The 20,441-nt window shown below is 39.3% G+C and overlaps 1 protein-coding gene across 2 annotated transcripts; it reads right to left on the minus strand.

Moving 5' to 3' along the window:
* Positions 1-522: 522 nt before the first annotated feature.
* Positions 523-18,600, minus strand: LOC148854890 (uncharacterized). 2 transcript variants are annotated; one of them, XM_088983289.1, is made up of 6 exons: positions 18,396-18,600; positions 18,041-18,141; positions 17,746-17,885; positions 1,693-1,753; positions 1,414-1,606; positions 523-1,154 (listed from the first exon to the last, which is right to left on the minus strand). In XM_088983289.1, exons 2-6 carry the CDS (start codon positions 18,102-18,104, stop codon positions 1,112-1,114), a joined length of 501 nt encoding a protein of 166 aa, XP_088839415.1. In that variant the 5' UTR covers positions 18,105-18,141; positions 18,396-18,600; the 3' UTR covers positions 523-1,111. The 2 variants fall into 2 exon arrangements, 1 of the variants encoding a protein (XP_088839415.1); XR_016112656.1 differs by lacking the exon at positions 18,396-18,600 and having other exon boundaries at positions 18,003-18,060.
* Between the last annotated feature and the right edge of the window lie 1,841 nt (positions 18,601-20,441).

Consider the following 20,441-nt stretch of genomic DNA (forward strand, 5'->3'; position numbering starts at 1 on the left):
CACACTTCACACTGACATTGGGTCGCATGCAAATCCGCTGGCCGCTGGGATTTTAGGACGTTTAAGTTCTGTCATCTGTGCCAGTGCCAAGCACATCTCTATACTTCCATAGGGAGAAGGGACCGACGTGCTTGTAACTGGCAAGCACTCCGATCATATCATCCACATCCATCTTTGGCCATTTACTCCCCATCTTTTGGATCTTTCACCTGCAATGGAATACTACTCGACGCGGTTGCTGGCTGTTGTTGTACACGGATGATCCACTGTAATGACTAGCAAACCTTTCTCGGCCTTTTGGCTAAGATCAAGTTTAGACTCCAGTAAATCCTCATAACGGCAACTTCTTGTATTAAAAGCAATTGCTTGACCTACAACATGATCCGCCTCAACATTGGTTGTTCTCTGAAATTTTCGCTTCTCTCTTTCGGTACAAGAGATAGAGCAGTTATTCTTCATTTTTTGCACAAGATATCACCAACAGATGGAAGTTGACATCAGCAATGAGAAATCGAGTACACATTGTATGAATGAAATTCAATTAACAAAATAAAATCCAATAGCGTCAACGTAATCAACTTCTACAGTTGGTTTAGAGAATGCCCTTCAGTGCGTGAGTTTCATATCTTTGACATACAAGAACTCTATACATTGCACAAAGTAGGCACGATGACTGACAAATGGAAGCTCACACTGTTTTCCGAAGTTGGCTAAGAAGAGAACCCGCAAAGACTACATCAGTAACATACCAACGAGCCAATCAAAGTTTGCCATCTTCAATGTTGAATATCATACCAAGAATACAAAGAGTACCCAAATCTTCTTCAGTAGGATGAACACTAGTTAACTGCAAAAGTTGAGGGTTCAAGACTCACAGATAGAAGTGATCTCCATTGTTGCAATGCTGGAACTCATGCTTGTGATGGATGAGATGACCTTGTTCATCTAGGAACTAGTTTTCTTGTATGTAAAGTTCTGTTTACTCTAATCATAATTTCCAATAAAATCACAAAGGAATGCCAAGGCTTTCAGCTCTCAGTGCTTGTCGGATACATCTTTCTAAAGCCGAAAAATTTCAAGTGTCGAGTTGCACTCGTATGGTTGTAATTACTTACATGTTAGCTTTCCTTTCCCATCTTTCCTTGGTGTCAAGCCTGGCAACATAAAGCAGGAAAAAAATTAGAAGCTAATGCGATCTAGTTACCTCATGCAGTGAAACCATGAATATATAGTACAAAGGTAACATATGCAAAAAATTGAGATGATTTCCATCCATAAAGCATATATCCAATATAGGACGTGTCCTGACATATTAGTGCAAACATCCATGATTTAATGAACGCATGTAAAGATGCTACCCGTAGAAAACACAAGAATCCCTCTACATAAAGGGGTTGTATGAGAAATTGATACCCCCAATGCAATTTCTGGCGCTTCTTTGGTGTTGAAGATGCTTCTACTTTGCCTTTCTTGAGTGAAGAAATTTTCTTATTGCCCTCTGACATGGAAACACTGGAATCTTCAAGTGTTATTGCTATATCTTCATCTCTACTATCTTTGGAGTCAAGCTCCTGTTCATAGGCTTTTGCAGCCCCACTTGAGTGTCCTGAAACAATCTTCCACAAGGTAAATAAACCGCCAATGAATTAAAACATAATACACAATGATGGGAAAGAAGAGGCAAGAAGGAACCTTTTGAATTGTTATGAAATTTTGATCTTGCTTTTATTTGTAAACGTCTCCTATGTAGCTCCTACAAAATACAAGGCAACAGTAATAAAAACTAAGACAGTAATTCTCTAAGGAGAAAAAAATATCTAAAACAAGGGGAAGAAAAGAAAGAAAAAAAGGCCTTATGGAAGCGTTTTCAGAATTCAAAACGGAAAATGTAGTATGTCTCTAGAAGTGTTTTTCCCCCAAGACATGTGCAGTGGTAGTTTTGTCATTTATTGAAGTGGTATTCAACTACTCCCATGGTTCTTTCATCTTGTAAGTTGGTGATACCTCGGACAAACAGGCCACACAGTCTCAACCAGAGGTCCTACAGTAAGTCAATGACATCACTTATCAGTAAATTATTGACTCTTTCCTTCTGAGTCTGCCTGTTGCCAGTATTTGGGAAATAGCTAAGGATCCAGAGCTGTACAGATGGGTTAATCATAACCAATTAGTAGTGGGTGGGTGAGGGTGAGTGGGGGGGGCACGGAAGGGTCAAGAGAGTGACCATAAGATTCTTTATACAGCTGAGCTTCCCAATTATCATGTCAGAGCCCCATTTTATATGCATGGGGAAATGTCATGCTTCAGTAAAAATTAAATCCTTATATAGACCATGGATAAGCATATAAGAGTTGGACAATGTTGTAATTAGAATTAATCATGATAGGTTTGCCCCAACATGAATGTTTTTATTTTCCTCTTTTTAAAACACCATGTCAGAGGCATGGTTCAAAGTATCGATACACCCGTGTATCGGCAGAGGCGTATCAGTACTAAAAACCATGCACGTTAATACTTTTTTAGTTTTTTTTTTTCAAAAATTGGTTTTGGGGATTTTTAAGTACATTTTTTATTAAAAGGGGGTTCCCGAAACACCTTTAAACAGGTGTATCGGGACCCCACAGATACGTATCATATTGAAACTTTGATCCTTGGTCAGAATGAAAATGTTGACAGTTGTTTATGTATTCGGGTTTAGTACCATAAGGGTACTGTTGTAATTTCTCCTCTGTTTATATTGTTCGACTGTACTAGTATAAATAATAAAATCATTCTTTCGCCCCCTAAGTTTTGGAGGGCTTTGAGTCACTCGACTCACCTCTCTTCTCTCTTCTCTCCTCTCTTCACTTGCTCTTGCTCAACATGGTATCAGAGCAAGTCGTCCAGGCCTGAAGGGTGGTGTCAAGCTAACTACTGTTGTATCCAGTGCTATCTCCAATCGAACTCCTGATCTGGTGAAGTCAGTTCGACCCAGAAGTTACAGAGTCTTTTCGTCTTCCAGCCCAGAAATTGCCCCTCTTGTCTGCTCGACTGTAGAGAGACTATTGTTTGCAGTTCGTAGAGGGTGTTCTGTCTTCAGAAAGGCTAGCATCTGAAACAAAAAGAAGTATTGCTCATCTTCTGTTCGGCTGCCTATTGTTTGAGGATTCGTAGAAGGAGCTTTGGTTTACAGTCAAGGAGTTTTGGTTTAACTGTTCGGCTGCCCTACTGTTATGCGACTGTATTCCTTAACACAGTAACTGTATTCAAACCTTTTTTTGTTGGTATTGTGGACTATTGATGGTTTGTTTTAGCCGACTAATTGTCTGCTCAACATTAATCTTATTAATTGACTGTTCGGCTACCCTATTGATCTCCTTGACTGATTAGCTATCAGCCCTACTAAGTAGGTCATTCAGACCTGTTCTTGTACTGCAACAGTAGTGTGCAGACTTGTTTTAGTGAAACCGTAGGTCAGAAGGACCTGTTTCAGTACTGCAACAGCAGTGTTCAATTTGTTATTTTGTTCTCAGTGAAACTGGTGGTCAGAAGGACCTATCTCTGATAGTCTTGTACGACTGTACCTTTTTGGTTGCTGTTTCAACTTTTTATTCAGATATCATGGGCAGTGAAGATTCAACCACATCTGGAGTTTCCTCGATGCTGAATAGAATGGGTGGGGGTGACCTATCCTTTCCCATGGCTGTTGTCCCTCTTGATGGTTTAAATTACCTAGAGTGGTCAAGAGGGATCAAATTATACATTACTGCAAGGGGAAGATAGGCTATATTAATGGGAGGATAAAAGAACCATCCTCCGGGAGTGCTGAATATGATAGATGGAATCAGGAGAACAATATTGTTATGTCCTGGCTCTTGGTTTCCATGCAACCTCAAATCAGAAAGAATTTCATGTGGGCTGAAACTGTGAATGAAATCTGGGAACAAGCAAAGTCTACATATTCAGAATTGCGACACTATGCCAAAATTTATCAACTGCAGGCATCATCTTCTACTTGTAGACAAGGGGAGAAGTGTTTATCGGTCTATTACTCTGACTTAACATCTGTTTGGAAGGAGTTGGATCACTACCAGAGTGTGGATTGGAAGTGTGACGAGGATGCTAAGAAGTACAAACAGCTTGTCTCCCAGCAAAGGGTGTTTGCATTCTTACATGGTCTGAATCCTATGTATGAATCTATCAGGGTTCAGATTCTCAGCTCTAAGGATCTCCCTTCTGTTCAGGAAGTCTATGCTCTTGTACAATCTGAAGAAAGTAGGAGAAATTTGATGAACAACCTTGGTGGGGATGCTGTTGTGTTAGTTGCAAAAGGGGGTACATCTATTGGTGTGGGATCTTCTTCCCGAAAAGGAGATCTCCAGAAAAAAAAACAAAAGATAAGGAAAAATTGTGGTGCACTCATTGCCAGAAACCCCGACGCACCAAAGATACCTGTTGGGATCTTCATGGGAAACCAAAATGGGCTCAAGATCTGACTAAGAAGCAAGGTTCAGAGGTGAATAAGAAGTACGGATAGCAAAGTACAAAGAAACATCACATGGCCAACATGGCTACTCGGGAGAATCAACCCCCCATTTCCACTATGATTCAGACACATCTCACTGAACTTGACCCGAGGGAGGACATTGTGAATTCCTTCCGTGACCATTTAGAGCTCTATGGTAGAGCCATTCGTCAGATGGATACTCCTCCCTCAACCTCATTTGCATCTACGTCAGGTAACCCTGCCACTGCTTTCCATGTTGCTTCTCACACCCCTGACTCTCCATGGATCATTGATTCTGGAGCATCAAAACATATGACTGGTACGTCCTCTTACTTTCAAACCTATCACCCTCTTTTTGGAAGAGACAAGGTGAGATGAGCCGATGGATCATACTCTTCCATAGCTGGTCAAGGAACTCTCTCTCTTCCTCTTGGCCTTACCCTTTCTGATGTTCTTCATGTTCCAAAATTTCCCATTAATTTGTTTTCTGTTAGTAGTGTTACTAATTCCTTGAATTGCTCAGTGACTTTTTTCCCTTCTCATTGTGTGATTTAGGATCTGGCCTCGGGGAGGACGATTGGTAGGGGTCGTATGGCTGATGGCCTTTACATGTTGGAGAATAAGGCTGATCTTCATGTTATAGAGTCTATGAGTCAGTCCTGTAAGAAAAAAGTCTATTTATGGCATTGTCGTCTTGGTCATTTGTCTTTTGAGTCTTCGAAAGTTGTATTCCCAGAACTGTTTAAGTCAATGTCTGTTTCTGATTTTTCTTGTCAAACGTGTCAGTTGAGTAAGCATTGTAGAACTCATTTTCTTCAAAGAAATAGTAAATCTGAATCTCCGTTTCACATTGTTCATTCTGATGTGTGGGGCCCTGTTACTTTACCATCTGAGAGTGGCTACAAGTATTTTGTTACCTTCATTGATGATTATTCTAGATATACTTGAGTATACCCGATGCGAACCAGGGAAGAAGTACCGAAAATCATTCAAGATTTCCAGTGGATGGTCTTCACTCAATTTCAAACTGAAATCCAAATTTTCCAATCAAACAATGCAAAAGAATTTTTTCATAGTGACCTCACGGAATTTTTTGCTTCGCATGGTTCCCTTCACCGTAGCTCTTGTGCCCGCACAACACAACAAAATGGTGTGGCCGAACGGAAGAATCGACATCTCCTTGAATTGGCTCGAGGTTTACTACTTCATATGAATGTTCCCAAACGGTTTTGGCTTGAAGTTGTTCTTTGTTCCACTTACCTTATAAACCGTATGCCCTCTCGTCGGTTAGAGTACAAAGCCCAACATCAACTTCTCTTTCCTAAGGCTCCCCTTCTTTCTATTCCTCCTTGTGTCTTTGATTGCCGGTGTTTTGTTCAAAATTTGTCTCCCACCCGTGGGAAATTGGATTCTCATGCTATCCTTTGCATATTTCTTGGGTACTCCTTTACTCAAAAGGGATACCGTTGTTTTGATCCTGTTTCTCGTAAATTCTATATCTCCATGGATGTTTATTTCTTTGAAGATGAGCCTTTCTATCCTGTTTCTCCTCAGGGGGAGTGTAAGAATGAGGAGAAACTGGTTCAGCTTCCCTCTCTCCCTGACCCTCCACCTTTTCGTGTTTTTTCTCGTCGTCGCAAAGGCCAACCAAATTCAAGAGTTGTAGAGAATCCAGAAGCTGTACCTCCAGTGTCACCAGACTCCTCGGGGGAGGATCATACTCACTCAGGTATTTTGAATCCCAATGATGTCCTTGAATCTATTGAAAATGATTCCTCTACTGCTAATGATCTTGACCGTCCTATTGCTCACAGGAAGGGTGTTAGATTGTGCACCACTAAACATCCCATTTCCAACTTTGTCTCCTATGAGAACATTTCATCCTCATTCAATGCCTTCCTTACCTCTATTGACAGTGTCCCTATCCCTAAGAATGTGGTAGAAGCTCTTTCAGTTCCTGAATGGACAAATGCCATGAGGGAAGAAATTAATGCCCTTCACAAAAATGGCACATGGGAACTTGTTGATCTTCCTAAGGGAAAGGTTCCAGTTGGATGTAAATGAGTGTTCACAGTCAAGCATAAGGCTGATGGAACAGTGGAAAGGTATAAAGCTCGCTTAGTGGCAAAGGGATTTACTCAAGTGTATGAAGTTGATTATGCAAAGACTTTTGCCCCCGTTGCCAAGATGAATTCCATTAGAGTCATTTTCTCTCTTGCAGCTAATCTGGATTGGGTTTTACACCAGCTGGACATCAAGAATGCATTCTTGAATGGTGACCTTGAAGAGGAAGTGTACATGATTCAACCTCTTGGTTTTCTAGTCCAAGGCAATGAACAAAAAGTGTGCAAGTTGAAGAAGTCCTTATACGGGTTGAAACAATCACCAAGAGCTTGGTTCAGCAGATTCCATGTGGCAGTTCAGTAGAAAGGATATAGGCAATGTCAATCAGATCACACACTGTTTGTGAAAAAAGGAGAAGGTAAAATTGCTGCTCTAATTGTATATGTGGATGACATAATTGTTACTGGTGATTGGGAGGATGAAATTCAAAAATTGAAACTTTTTCTTGCCACTCAGTTTGAAGTGAAGGATCTAGGACCTACCAGATACTTCATTGGAATTGAAGTTGCCCGATCAAAGAAGGGTATCTTCATTTCTAAAAGGAAATATGTCCTAGATTTACTTCAGGACACTGGAAAGATGGGGGTGAAGCCAGTTGACTCTCCCATTGACCCCAACCATAAATTAGGTGACAACTGTGGTGAATCGCTCAAGGGTGTGAAACGGTTTTAGAGGCTTGTAGGGAGATTGTTATACCTTTCTATGACTCGCCCAGACATTGCATATGTTGTTGGTGTCCTCAGTCAGTTCATGCATGCTCCTAGGTCTTCTCATCTTGAAGCAGCAGAGAGAATCCTCCGATATTTAAAGAAGTATCCAGGTATTGGTTTGTTATTTCAAAAGCAGGGACATTTGAAAGTTGAAGTTCATACAGATGCAGATTGGGCTAGATCCCAAAGTGACAGAAAGTCTACCAGTGGCTACTGCACCTTTATAGGAGTAAAAAGCAAAATGCGGTAGCTAGATCTAGTGTTGAAGCTGAATATCATGCTATGGCCCACGGGGTTGCTGAAGGCATTTGGATAAAGAATTTATTGGGGGAGCTGGATTTCCCAGTGACCAAACCTATAACTCTATTTTGTGATAACAAAGCAGCTATAAGCATTGCTGCCAATCCGGTGCTACATGATAGAACAAAGCCAATCGAAGTTGACAAGCATTTTATCAGAGAGAAAGTTATCATAGGCGAAGTGTGTACCCCCTATGTCACTTCTGAGAACCAGCTTGCGGACATCTTTACAAAGGGTTTAAACCTTTCCAGACATCATGATCTTTGTGACAAGTTGGGCATGATTGATATCTATGCTCCAACTTGAGGGGGAGTGTTGACAGTTGTTTGTGTATTCAGGTTTAGTACCATAAGAGTATTGTTGTAATTTCTCCTCTGTTTATATTGTTCGACTGTACTAGTATAAATAATAAAATCATTCTTTCGCCCCTAAGTTCTGGAGGGCTTTCAGTCATTCAACTCACCTCTCTTCTCTCTTCTCCTCTCCTCTCTTCACTTGCTCTTGCTCAACAGAAAACAAATAGAAATGCTTTCTTGGATGTGTGTTTCAAAAGAGATCCTTTCAAAAACAAAAAACATGCTTTCATTTCTAGAAGGCTAATGTGGGTATGTTGTGCATGCATTGAAATATCACATAGATTATAGATCCTCTTATAGGCATTGCTTTAAAGTTCCTATGGATCATATCAATCCACATTTAAATGGACTTGGGTCCAAAATATAAAAATGCCATTACCTAGTGTTGGTTTCCAACTATTTGGCGTCTTAGGAGGGGTTGACTAGATACAGAGGCATGACATTTTTTAACACAAAGTGGCTTCTCTTATACTTGGACCCATGTTCTCATGCTTGTCAAGCCAAGATTCTAGAAGGGGAAAACTCCCAAGGAATAAACCCAACTTTCATTGCCCTAATCCCTAAGAAGAAGGAAGCAAAAATCCCAAAGGATTTCAAACCCATAAGCTTAGTGGGTAGTCTCTATAAAATCATAGCAAAAGTTCTAGCAGGGAGACTAAAGAAGGTTTTGCCCTTGGTAGTCTCACAACAACAAGGAGTCTTTGTAGGGAGACAGATTGTAGACCAGATCTTGGTGGCTAATTAATGTGTTGCAGAAAAGAGGAGAAAAGGGAAGGGTTTGGTGTGTAAGCTTGACAAAGAGAAGGCCTATGACTTTGTGGGTTGGTCCTTCCTCCTGTAAGTCATGGAGAAAATTGGGTTAGGGGAGAGGTGGAGGAAGTGGATGAAGGGATGCTTAAGGTCTGTATAATATTCGATGTTGATTAATGGTGTGGCAAGAGATTACTTTCTAGCAACAAGGGGGTTGAGACAGGGGGACCCCCTATCTCCATTCCTTTTCACATTAATTGTAGATGTCCTAAGTAGGATGATTTTAAAGGCAGATCACAATAATTTGTTTAGAGGTTGGAGGGTAGGAAGATTGGAGGTTGTAGTAACACATTTGTAATTCACAGATGATACCATTTTATTTTGTGAAGGAGGCAACCAAGTTTCTATTTGAAATCTGTGAGAAATAATCAATTCCTTTGAATCAATCTCCACTTTGAAGATAAATTCGGGAAAGAGTTATGTAGCAAGAATAAATTTGGAAGATGAAAATCTGAGGGTGATAGCGGAGACTTTAGGGTGTGAGATCAAGCATTTGCCTTTAGAGTACTTAGGATTACCCTTGGGAGGAAACCCTAGATCAGAGGCTTTCTAGAAACCAGTGGTGGAGAGATTCACAAAGAAATTGGCTGTGTGGAAGAGAAATTACTTATCCATTGGTGGAAGGAAAACTTTAATAAGAGCAACATTAGCAAACCTTCTAGTTTATTTCTTGTCCACCTTCCTTTAGAGTTCCAGTGAGGGTAGCAAGAGAGTTAGAGAAACTTATGAGCGACTTTCGTTGGGAGCTTGGGGAATGAAAAGAGAGACCATTTAGTAAAGTGGGAACATGTTTGCAGGACAAAAGAAAAGGGAGGTCTAGGGCTGGGGGATTTAATTCAAAGAAATACTTCATTGCTAGGAAAATGGTTTTGGAGGTTTTCATTGAAAAGGGACAGGTTGTGGCACAAGATTTTTGAAAACATTCAAGAGGTATATCCAAATTTTTTCAACTTCATTAGATTTGATGTGGGTTGTGGTTCTAGGGTTCTGTTTTGGGAAGATCTTTGGCTGGGTGACTCTCCTTTTTGTTCCCTTTTCTTCGATCTTTACTTGATTTCTAATTATAAGCAGAGACCTATCTCAAGTTTCATCACCTTCTCTCAATCAAGTGTGAGTTGGGACTTTGGTTTTAGGGATAACGAGTGTGAAAGCTTACTACAATTGTTTGACAATTCAGCATTTCTAGTTCTACCTTTGGAGGACACTAGAGTTTGGTCCACCTCTTCTGATGGTTCCTTTTCCTGTACTTCCTTTTTCAATTCCCTTGTGCAATATTTATTTATTTATTTATCTATTTATTTATTTTTTGTGGGGGGGAGTCTAGTGAAAGAGATTTAGAGTAAGCCCATTCCACCCAAAATTCAAGCTCTTTGTTGGGAGGTGTTCCTTGCTGATAAAACTCAGATTAGATGTTCGTATATATTCAGATCAGAAGAAAGAAAAGGAAAAGAGAGAGAAGGAGAAAGAGAAGAAAAAGGAGAAAAGTCACAGCCGAACTAGAGAGAAAATCTCAAAACCTCTAGTCGGCCCTTCTTTTATTTATACTCTTCTAAGATATACAAGGATTACCATTGTGCCCTCACTTAAGTGAGAGCCACATCAGCAGAGCAGTACATATATAACTAAACATAAAAGGATTGTACTACCCTTGTACAGCCGACTCTAACACTCCCCCTCAAGCTGGTGAGTATATGTCATATAGTCCCAGCTTGTTACATGTGTAGTCCACTCTTCCCTGATTCAACCCTTTGGTAAACAGATCTACCCATTGATTTCCTGTGTTCACATACGCTGTACTTATCACTCCACTAAGCACCTTCTCACGTACAAAGTGGCAATCCACTTCTATGTGCTTCGTCCTTTCGTGAAACACTAGATTAGAGGAGATATGAACTGCAACTTGATTATCACAGTATAGCTTCATAGGAGTGTCAATCAAGTATCCCATCTCCTCTAGTAGATGCTTCAACCACACCAGTCCGCATGTTGTGTGAGCCATAGCCCTATATTCAGCCTTTGCATTACTTCTTGCTACCACTATCTGCTTCTTACTCTTCCATGTCACTAAGTTTCCACCAAGAAAAGTGCAATACCCTGTAGTGGACCTTCTGTCAGATATGGACCTGGCCCAATTAGCATTCATGTATCCCTCTATCTCAAGACTTCCTCCACTCTTATACAACAAACCACGACCTAAAGCACCCTTCAAATACCTCACAATCCTTAGGACTGCCTCCCAATGTGGGATTCTCGGATTCTGCATAAATTGACTCACTACACTGACCGCAAATGAGATATCAGGTCGAGTGATGGTTAGGTAATTAAGCTTACCCACCAGTCTTCTATACCTTCCCGGATCCTCAAACTCCTCACCTGTATCACTATCCAATCTAGCATTCAGTTCCATAGGTGTTTTAGCTGGTCTGGCACCCAACAACCCTGTTTCTTCTAGCAAATCAAGAACATATTTCCTCTGGCACAGATTAATACCATTCTTGGACCTTGCAACCTCTATCCCTAGGAAGTATCTTAATTTGCCAAGATCCTTTGTCTGGAAGTGATCATGCAAGTAAGTCTTCAACCTATCAATTCCTGGTTTGTCACTCCTGTGATAACAATGTCATCTACATATACCACCAAGAGAATCTTTCCAGGATTTGATTCATAGCTGAATATGGAATGGTCAATCTGACACTATTTCATTCCAAACTTCTTCACCACTTCACTAAATCTCCCAAACCATGCACGAGGAGATTGTTTAAGTCCATAAATAGCCTTCTCAAGTCTACAGACTTTCTTACCCTCCCCCTGAGCAACAAACCCTGGTGGTTGCTCCATGTACACCTCCTCAAGAAGATCACCATGTAAAAAGGCATTCTTGATGTCAAGCTGAAACAAAGGCCAATCAAACATAGCAGCAAGAGAAATCAGAACACAAACTGACCCAATTTTGGCAACCGGAGAAAAAGTGTCTGTGTAATCAATACCATACTGCTGTGAATAACCCTTGGCAACTAACCGCACTTTCAACCGTTCAACACTTCCATCAGGTAAGTATTTAACCGTGTGCAAACACTTACAGCCGACCACATGCTTACCAGGAGGAAGAGTAGTGAGGTCTCACGTATGAGTACGAGTCAGGGCCGAGAGTTCTTCCATTGCTTGGCACCACCCTGGAGAATTGAGGGCTTCCTGGACATCCTTGGGAACAGAGACAGAGGATAACATAGAAACAAATTGTTGATGGGAAGCCGAAAGGTGAGATATAGAAACATAATTGGAAATGGGATGGAGAGTGCAACTGCGTTTACCTTTCCGCAAAGCAATAGGAAGATCAATGTCAGAACTTGGAGTTGGGGCTGGGGTGCTGTCGGATCTGTCTACAGTGACGAAGCTAGGGGAGGAGCCGATGCCTGACGATGTGTATACACTTGCTAGATAGGTGGTCCTCTCAGGTAGTTGCACTGGAGGCGAAGACTGGGTCACAACTGGAACAAGAGGAACGGGATCCTCAACAAGAACTGGAAGAGGGGGTGATGGCAACAGAGGAGAATAAGTATCCGACCTAGAGAAGGAAGGAACAAACTAAAAAATGTAACATCAGAACACACAAAATAACGCCGAGAATGAGGGTTATAACACTTATACCCTTTTTGAGTCCTAGAATAGCCAAGAAAGACACACTTAGTGGATCTAGCATCTAACTTGTCCATTCCAGGCCCAAGATTATGAACAAAACACACGCATCCAAAAACTCTGGGATTAAGGGGAAAAGGAGACAACGTGGGAAACATAACAGAGAAAGGGGACTGACCTTCAAGGATAGACATGGGCATGCAATTAATAAAAATGCAAGATGTGAGTACAATATCACTTCAAAAGGGTTTAGGGACATTCATCTGATGTAAGAGGGACCGAGTAGTTTCCAAAAGGTGACAATTTTTTATTACAGTCACCCCATTTTGTTGAGGGGTGTAGGTACATGAGGTTTGATGGATAATGCCATGTTGTTCCAAATATTATTGAAAGTGTGTGGAAAAATACTCGTGGCCATTATCAGAATGAAGAATTTTAATATGTACACCAAATTGATTGCGAATTTCAGCATAAAATTTCTGGAAGAAAAAAAACAATTACTCTTTTCTTTTATAAGATAAAGCCATGTCATCATTGAATAATCATCAACAAAAATTACAAAGTACTTGTAACCATTATAAGACACTACTTTGTTTGGACCCCAGATGTCCGAATGGACTAAAGAAAAAGGACTCGATGTATGACTATCAACTCTAGGACTAAGGGAGACATAATGATGTTTCCCAAACTGACACGACTCATAATTTAAATTAGAAAGACGACGCAACGACGGAACAAGTAACTGAAGAGCTCTAAGAGACGGATGGCCAAGTCTACAGTGTCACTGATAAGGGGAGAGAGATGACTGAAGAGTTGTTGCCGAACCACCTCCATCAAGATAATACAGTCCACCAGCTTCATGCCCTCCACCAATCTTCATCCCCGTCTTGAGATCCTGAAACACACAAGAGGGTAAAAAGTTATTGAGCAATTAAGAGACTGAGTCAATTTACTAACAGGCATCAAGTTAAAGGGAAACTTGTGAAGATATAAAACTGAGGAGAGGGATAATGAGTCAGTGTCAACATTACCAACACCACATATGGCTGATGTAGAGCCATTGGCAAGAGTAACAAATTGGGAAGTGGAGTACGGAGAAATGGATGAAAACATACATGGAGTTCCAGTCATATGATTAGAAGCTCCAGAATCTATAATCCAACGGGAAGATGTGGATGCCAGACAAGTCGTACCTGTGTGTGCAAGGGTAGCTGCGTTCTATTGAGATGTACCCTGAATGAACCGCTCATACTCATCTCGTGAAACACTCACCATCTCCTTTCTGGAAGTATTTGTAGATGTAGTGGAGATTTGATCAGTGACTTGAGATTCTTGTCTTGAGCTACCACCATTTACAGCTGCATGATTTGCCCAGTTTGAAAGTGGGCCATGGAGATCGTAGCAAAAGTTGACAGTATGTCCCTCTATACCACAATGAGTACACCTTCTCTGAGTATTACCACGTCCCCTACCACGGGCTTCCCTTGAGTCTCGTCCTCCAACACCCTCAAAAGGAGAAAACAACTAGTCATTTTCTTCCTTTCTGGAAAACTCCCTAAATATCAATGAGAATTCTGCAAAACCCTAGAGAGGAATGCACAGAACAGAGAGAAAAGGAGACAACTGATTTGAACTGATTATCATGGCTTTGATACCATGATAAAACTCATATTAGATGTTTGTAATATGTTCAGATCAGAAGAAAGAGAAGGAAAAGAGAGAGAGAGAAGGAGAAGGAGAAAGAGAAGAAAAAGAAGGAGAAAAGTCACAGCCGAACTAGATAGAAAATCTCAAAACCTCTAGTCGGCCCTTCCTTTATTTATACTCTTCTAAGATATACAAGGATTACCATTGTGCCCTCACTTAAGTGAGAGCCACATCAGCAGAGCAGTACATATATAACTAAACATAAAAGGACTGTATTACCCTTGTACAGCCGACTCTAACACTTGCAAAGGTGAACACTTGTGAAATGCTTCACAAGAGGAGGCCACATATTTGCCTTTCCCCTCATGTGTGTTGTCTTTGTTATGCAAATGGTGAATCCCTTTCTCATTTACTGATTCGTTGTCCTTACGTGCTCTTTGTTCGGGAGTCTTTTTGCTCTCTTTTTGGTTGCAGGTGGAGCTCCCCACAAGATGTAGTGGGACTCTTCAACCCAAATTTCCTAAGGCAGCAGACAAAGAAGCGAAGGACAATGTGGAAATCGGTGAGGGCAGCTATGATGTGGACAATTTTGGAGGAAAGAAATGCAAGAATATTCAATGGAAAGTGCAGATCAAAAGAAGAGTTGGTGGAAACCATAAAGATAAAGGTTGCTAATTGGGTAAAAACACTTGAGCTGTTTCATAGCTTCTCAGTGGCTGATATATTGTGGGTTGGAAAGAAGTGGCCTTTTCATCTAAGAAGAAAGAAAAGATGGGGATGGAATGGAAGCCCCCAGCTTCAAATAAGTTAAAGCTGAATTTTGATGGGAGCTCCATGGGGAATCCGGGATTGACGGGAATAGGGGGTGTGTGACTGTGTTCAGAGATTCAGCAAACAAAGCGCTGGCTATGTATTCAGGGCCCATAGAGGTTGGAAACGCAATAAAGGCTGAGCTACTTGCACTTATGCAGGGGTTAAAACTTGTCAAACAAGCAGATTTTAAAAACTTGGAGGTTGAAGGGGACTCAAAACTGGTGATTTCTTGATCCAACTTCAGAGGTAATGCTCCCTGGATTTATAGACATTTCTTATGAGAGATTGAAAGTTTAGCAAGGGAGCTCAGGTCCACTTTCACTTGGATCAGAAGGACTGCAAATGGGATGGCTGACTCGCTAGAAAAACAAGGAGTTTACAGACATCTTTTCTGTGAAGTTTTGTAAATCTTTTTGTAGCTCTGACTCTGATTTCCTGCTGGATGTAATCAGTTTTTCATTTTTCCTCAAATTAATAAAATTTATCCTTCTTAACTGATAAAAAAATAATGTTTTCTTGAACCATTAAGGCACTGAGTTTTCTTGAAACTACAATAAGGAAACGATTCATATTGGTGAACAGCCCGTCCATGAACAGATATTGAATTCAGCATCACTAGCAGGGGCTTGAAGTGAAGGGAATGACCCCCTAAGGTTTTCCATTATATATCCACTAAAAACCCTCAAGAGTGCATCCCCTCCTCCTCCCCCCCCCCCCCAAAAAAAAAAAAAAAAAAAAGATGAACACCATACTGTAGAATGCCTTATGAACGAATCATAATTAAATATGTACTATACCTCTTTTTGGGGTGTTTTCAAGATTATAAACCTAAAACTTCAATTACCAACATAAAGTAGGAAAAGGTCCAATATATAGTTGAGTTGGCATAGATCAGGAACATGACAGCGTCAATTCAAAGTGTCTCTCATTTGATAATATGAACAAGATTGAATGTATTACCTTCTGCATTGCTAAAATAGAAGTCACTTGTAATCCAATTAATCATTTAGAAGACCTTTTCCATAATTCTGTACTTTTGCTAGATGTGTCAACTGTCTAAGTATCTGACACAACAGTCTCCATTTTGGCCATGGTCTAAAAGCACAGCCTATGCTTACATACGTCAATATGTCATCTTTTCTTCATGAGAGAAGTTCCAGCCTAAATTGTTGTCACCACTCTCCAACCCCTAACCTCTAAGACAAAATTTCTGGTTCTGTCATGACCAATGTAGTTAATATGAGCGAAGCATTAATTTTTTCACAAGCTAACATGTTTAGACCAGGCACGTGCTATTCTTTTTTTGATTGGTCAGGCACATTTTGATCTCTTATTTATTTGTTTATTTTTGATGAATGCAGACACATGTTGATCTTATAGCATAACTAAATGGCTATTACCACTCTCCAACCCCCAACCCCTAAGACAAAATTTCTGGTTCTGCCATGAACAACGTAGTTAATATGAGTGGGACATTAATTGTTTCACAAGCAAACATGTTTAGACCAGGCACATGCTTTTTTTCTTATTGGTTATGCACATGTTGATCTTATAGCATAACTAAGTGTTGGACATGATGTTGGAGTTTAATTGACACACTTGGATGGTCTGTAGTTGTCAAGAACATGTGATGAAGAACATATATGTATTGTTACTCAGAGGATGGTGTAGTCAAAAAGGCTAGCAAGAACTTGGAAGAAAGAAGTACTAACTGGAGAACACATTGAACGATCTAAGATTGATCTACAATTGGTTGATAGGGAGCTTTGTAACTTGAAGACCTGGCTTGCAACAGAATTGGTTATTATGGTATTTTATTATTTAGATCATAATCATATTTTTCAATTAGACCATCTTCACCCCCCCTTCAGTCATGTGCGTTTTTTATTGATATAAAGAACGTTATTGGAATAAAGAAAGAAAGGCAGACCCTACAACCCCATTGACTGCCAATAAAAAATGGGAAGACTCTTCCCTAATACATGAAAAAGGGACTCCTGTACAAATCCACTAAAGACACACCACCTCTATCAAATTAAAGATCAACCATAGAAATGGCCAATTTGGCATCCATTTGAATGAGATATTCAATCTATCTCCCAATGATTGGACCTCTATGAAAAAAAGCTATATAAACACATAAACCTCAAGAATTGCCAGACATCCAATCAACTAGTACCTAGTAGTTGCCATCCACAAGAAGGGTTTCATAATCTGGAGATACAAAGATTTTGAGCCCTTGAATGAGTGCTAGGTCCTTAGCTCTGACAACATTTCCCATGCCATCCTCCCTGGAAAGATATCCCCTAGAACCTCTCACGATTCCTGGTTTCAGATTATCAAGGGAACAACCATCAAATTTCTCTTTTCCCATAAGAAAAAAATAATACCTCCGCTACAGTTTATTGTATTGCAACTATTGGTCTTGTATACACCCAACTTGTGTGTCAGACTATACAGAATTCTTTTAGCAAGATACTAACTAGAAAATAGTATGTGTTTATCAAAAAACTACTGTAGTATAAATTTCTGAAATCCTTGTGCACAGCTGCCCTCTATCATAAAGCTTATAAATCATCATAGCGAAAGAATAGCCATAAAAGGAGCTTTCTAATTTCTTGATTTGTTACCCCTCGACCCTCGTCAGGTACAGAAATTCGTTCAAAAATCATTATAACCATTTAATTCATGATACAACCTTCGGCCCAGAAGAAACAAAACTCTAACCCATTCAACAAAACATAGAAGAAGCAGCGAACCTTCATGTCTTCCTCCTTACAAATCCCAAATTAACCAAATAATTTATCTAACTTTGAACAGTCTTTCAATAGTTAAGGGGTGAGAGTAGAGAACAGAAGCGTACTTTGAACTTATCAAGCTGCTCTTTCTTGAGGCTTGCAGACTGGAAATTAGGTTGCAAAGCCGGCGTTACTGCTATTGCTGCTTCCCTCCTTCCTCCTCCTCCTCCTCCTCCTCCGCCTCCATCTCCTCTGTTTTCCGGCCCTAACACAGTAACACCTCGTTCACTCGATGGGTAGTAGAAAATATATAAATCTTTGTTTGTTTTAAATTCGCTTTTTACACCTATGCCCTAGTTGTTCTGGAATTTTTAAATATTACCCTTACAAAATTCCCACCCTTCTTGTAAATATACTAACAATGGAGGTTGCGCGGCGTAAATGTACTAGTTCCTCCCAAATTTGCCCCGATAGCCTGTATCATGCCTCAGACTCAAAGAATCATGGCGGAGATGGCAACACTGTTCACGCACGAAATATTCTTTAGGCTGCGTTTGGTAGAGGTGTAAAATCGAACCGGGGAAAACTTTGCACCCGGTTCGAGTTTGCATACATTTGATAAACATGTAATTACATTTTATCTTTTAATTACATCAATATTTGATGTAATAAATACATCAAAATTTTTGATGTATTAATTACATCGCTCGTGCTCTCTCTCTCTTCCTCCGACGAGAACAGAGAAGCTAGAGAGGCTATAAGCTTTCTCTCTCACCTTCTCTCTTCCTTCGACAAGAACAGAGAGGCGGCCATCTCTGGAAGCTTTCTCTCTCTCCTCCTTCTCTCTTCTTCCGACAAGAACATGACCTGCGACGAGAACGAGAACAGACTGCAATCTCTCGGTTGCAGTGGACTTTTACCTCGGTTTCCTTGTATTCATTGTAGTTCCGTTCACAGCACCATCCCCCCTCTCTCTTCCCCTTTTCAGATAATTGGTGCAAGTTTAAAGTATCGGAAATCCAAGCTGTATCAGAAGGGTAATTTTGAGAGATGTATCGAGATATACTTTAAAAACGTATAGATATAGACAAAAAATCAAGATATGCATATATATATTAGAAAATAAAAAAATCCTTAAAAATATGAACAATAATAAAAATGAGTTTTATGTGAGTATAACTAATTTATTTAAACATAAAAACCATTCTTTAATGATTTATATAAAGTATCCGGATATAATTAATAATCATTGAAAAATAATAGAAGAACCAAAACGTTTGTATATATATTAATATTTATTAGTTAATACTTTTTTTGAAACCATTTATTAGTTAATATTTATTATATATAGAATTAGATAATATTTATTATGTTTACAAATTAATATATACATTAACTTTTAATAAATCAATATAACTTGTATTCATCTTATTATTATATAAATATTAATAATCAAATTTATAGCATTTGTTGGGAAACATCCACCAAGGCAAGAAAGATTACTTTAAGTATAAAAAAACATGTCATTCTAATAAGTAATTAATGTTGGCATAATTGTTAATTAATTATTGTTATAAGCAAATGACTTGGGTTGGAAACTTGTTACATTTGGTTTGTGGTTTATAACAAGTTATTTCACTTAAATAACATTTAATGACATTATTAAATGATGTAATCAAAGGTAATTTAAATGAGCATTTAATTAAATTATATTAGCATTTAGTGACGTCCCAAACTTTAAGACTTAATTAAAATTAATATTAATGAGAGAGAAGAGATAAATTAAATTTAAACTTAAATTTGATATTAATGAGAGAGAATATCGGTCCGTATTAGCTTTGTATCGGGCCATTTCGGGTATGTAATTAGACATGTTCCGTGTATCGGAACTCTTCCAAAATGATACGTATTGGCTGATACGAAATTTAAAGCCTTGAATTGGTGGTCTTCCAAACAAATATCAGTGTAAAACTTTTACATGACTGGTTCATCTTTTATACTTATCTGATGGGCCATTTTTCAAATACATCAATGTAATTTTGTATTTACACCTCTACCAAATACAGCCTTAGGGAAAATTCTCGATCAGTACCCTGTGCATTGGCTCAAGTGATAATTTAATCCCCGAACTTTAAAATGCAACAATTAAGTATCCGAATCTTCAAAGTGTGATGATTCAGTACCCAAATTTTCAAAATTTGACAATCTAGTATCTACCATTAATCAGTCCGTTAATTAGCCGTTAAGTGACATTTGAAAAGTAAAAAATGCCTTTTGAGTGCCATCTAATTCTCTTTATCAACCATCCAAACAACGACAAAAAATTAAACAGTCCCAAATCCCATAATCTTCTATTCAAAAAAGTTGGTAATTGTTTAGAAGAATCTAAAATTTGAAATTGTTTATTTTATTGTCAATGTTTAGATGATTGATAAAGATGAAAATTTCAAATGCTCTGAGATACTACTGCTTATGAGAGAGTTATGATGAGAATGTCAAAAAATTATCTGCAGCTTATGGTCTACAGCCCATATAAATTGGTTAGGATTTAATCTGCATATCAATCCACTGAATTGGAGATGCATTTTTTGATGGTTTGTAAATTCATGTGGTGAAAAATGGTTTTTACAGCTTAAAGACTATTTTGGTGGGTCGGTTGGTGGGACTGACATCACCTCAACAATCTCTATTAAGCGTTTGGTTGAGAATTTGGAGAATACAGGTAATCATGTGATGCCCGCAGTAGTTGAAGAGGTTGTATCTCCTGCTAGCGCCAGAGTTTGGTAGGAGTTTGGTTGATTGTAAGAAGAGTTGGATTGGC

Source organism: Nelumbo lutea, chromosome 4 (genome assembly GCF_056320005.1).
Source record: "Nelumbo lutea isolate HS-2025 chromosome 4, American lotus-T2T, whole genome shotgun sequence".
NCBI classification, from domain to species: Eukaryota; Viridiplantae; Streptophyta; class Magnoliopsida; order Proteales; family Nelumbonaceae; genus Nelumbo; species Nelumbo lutea.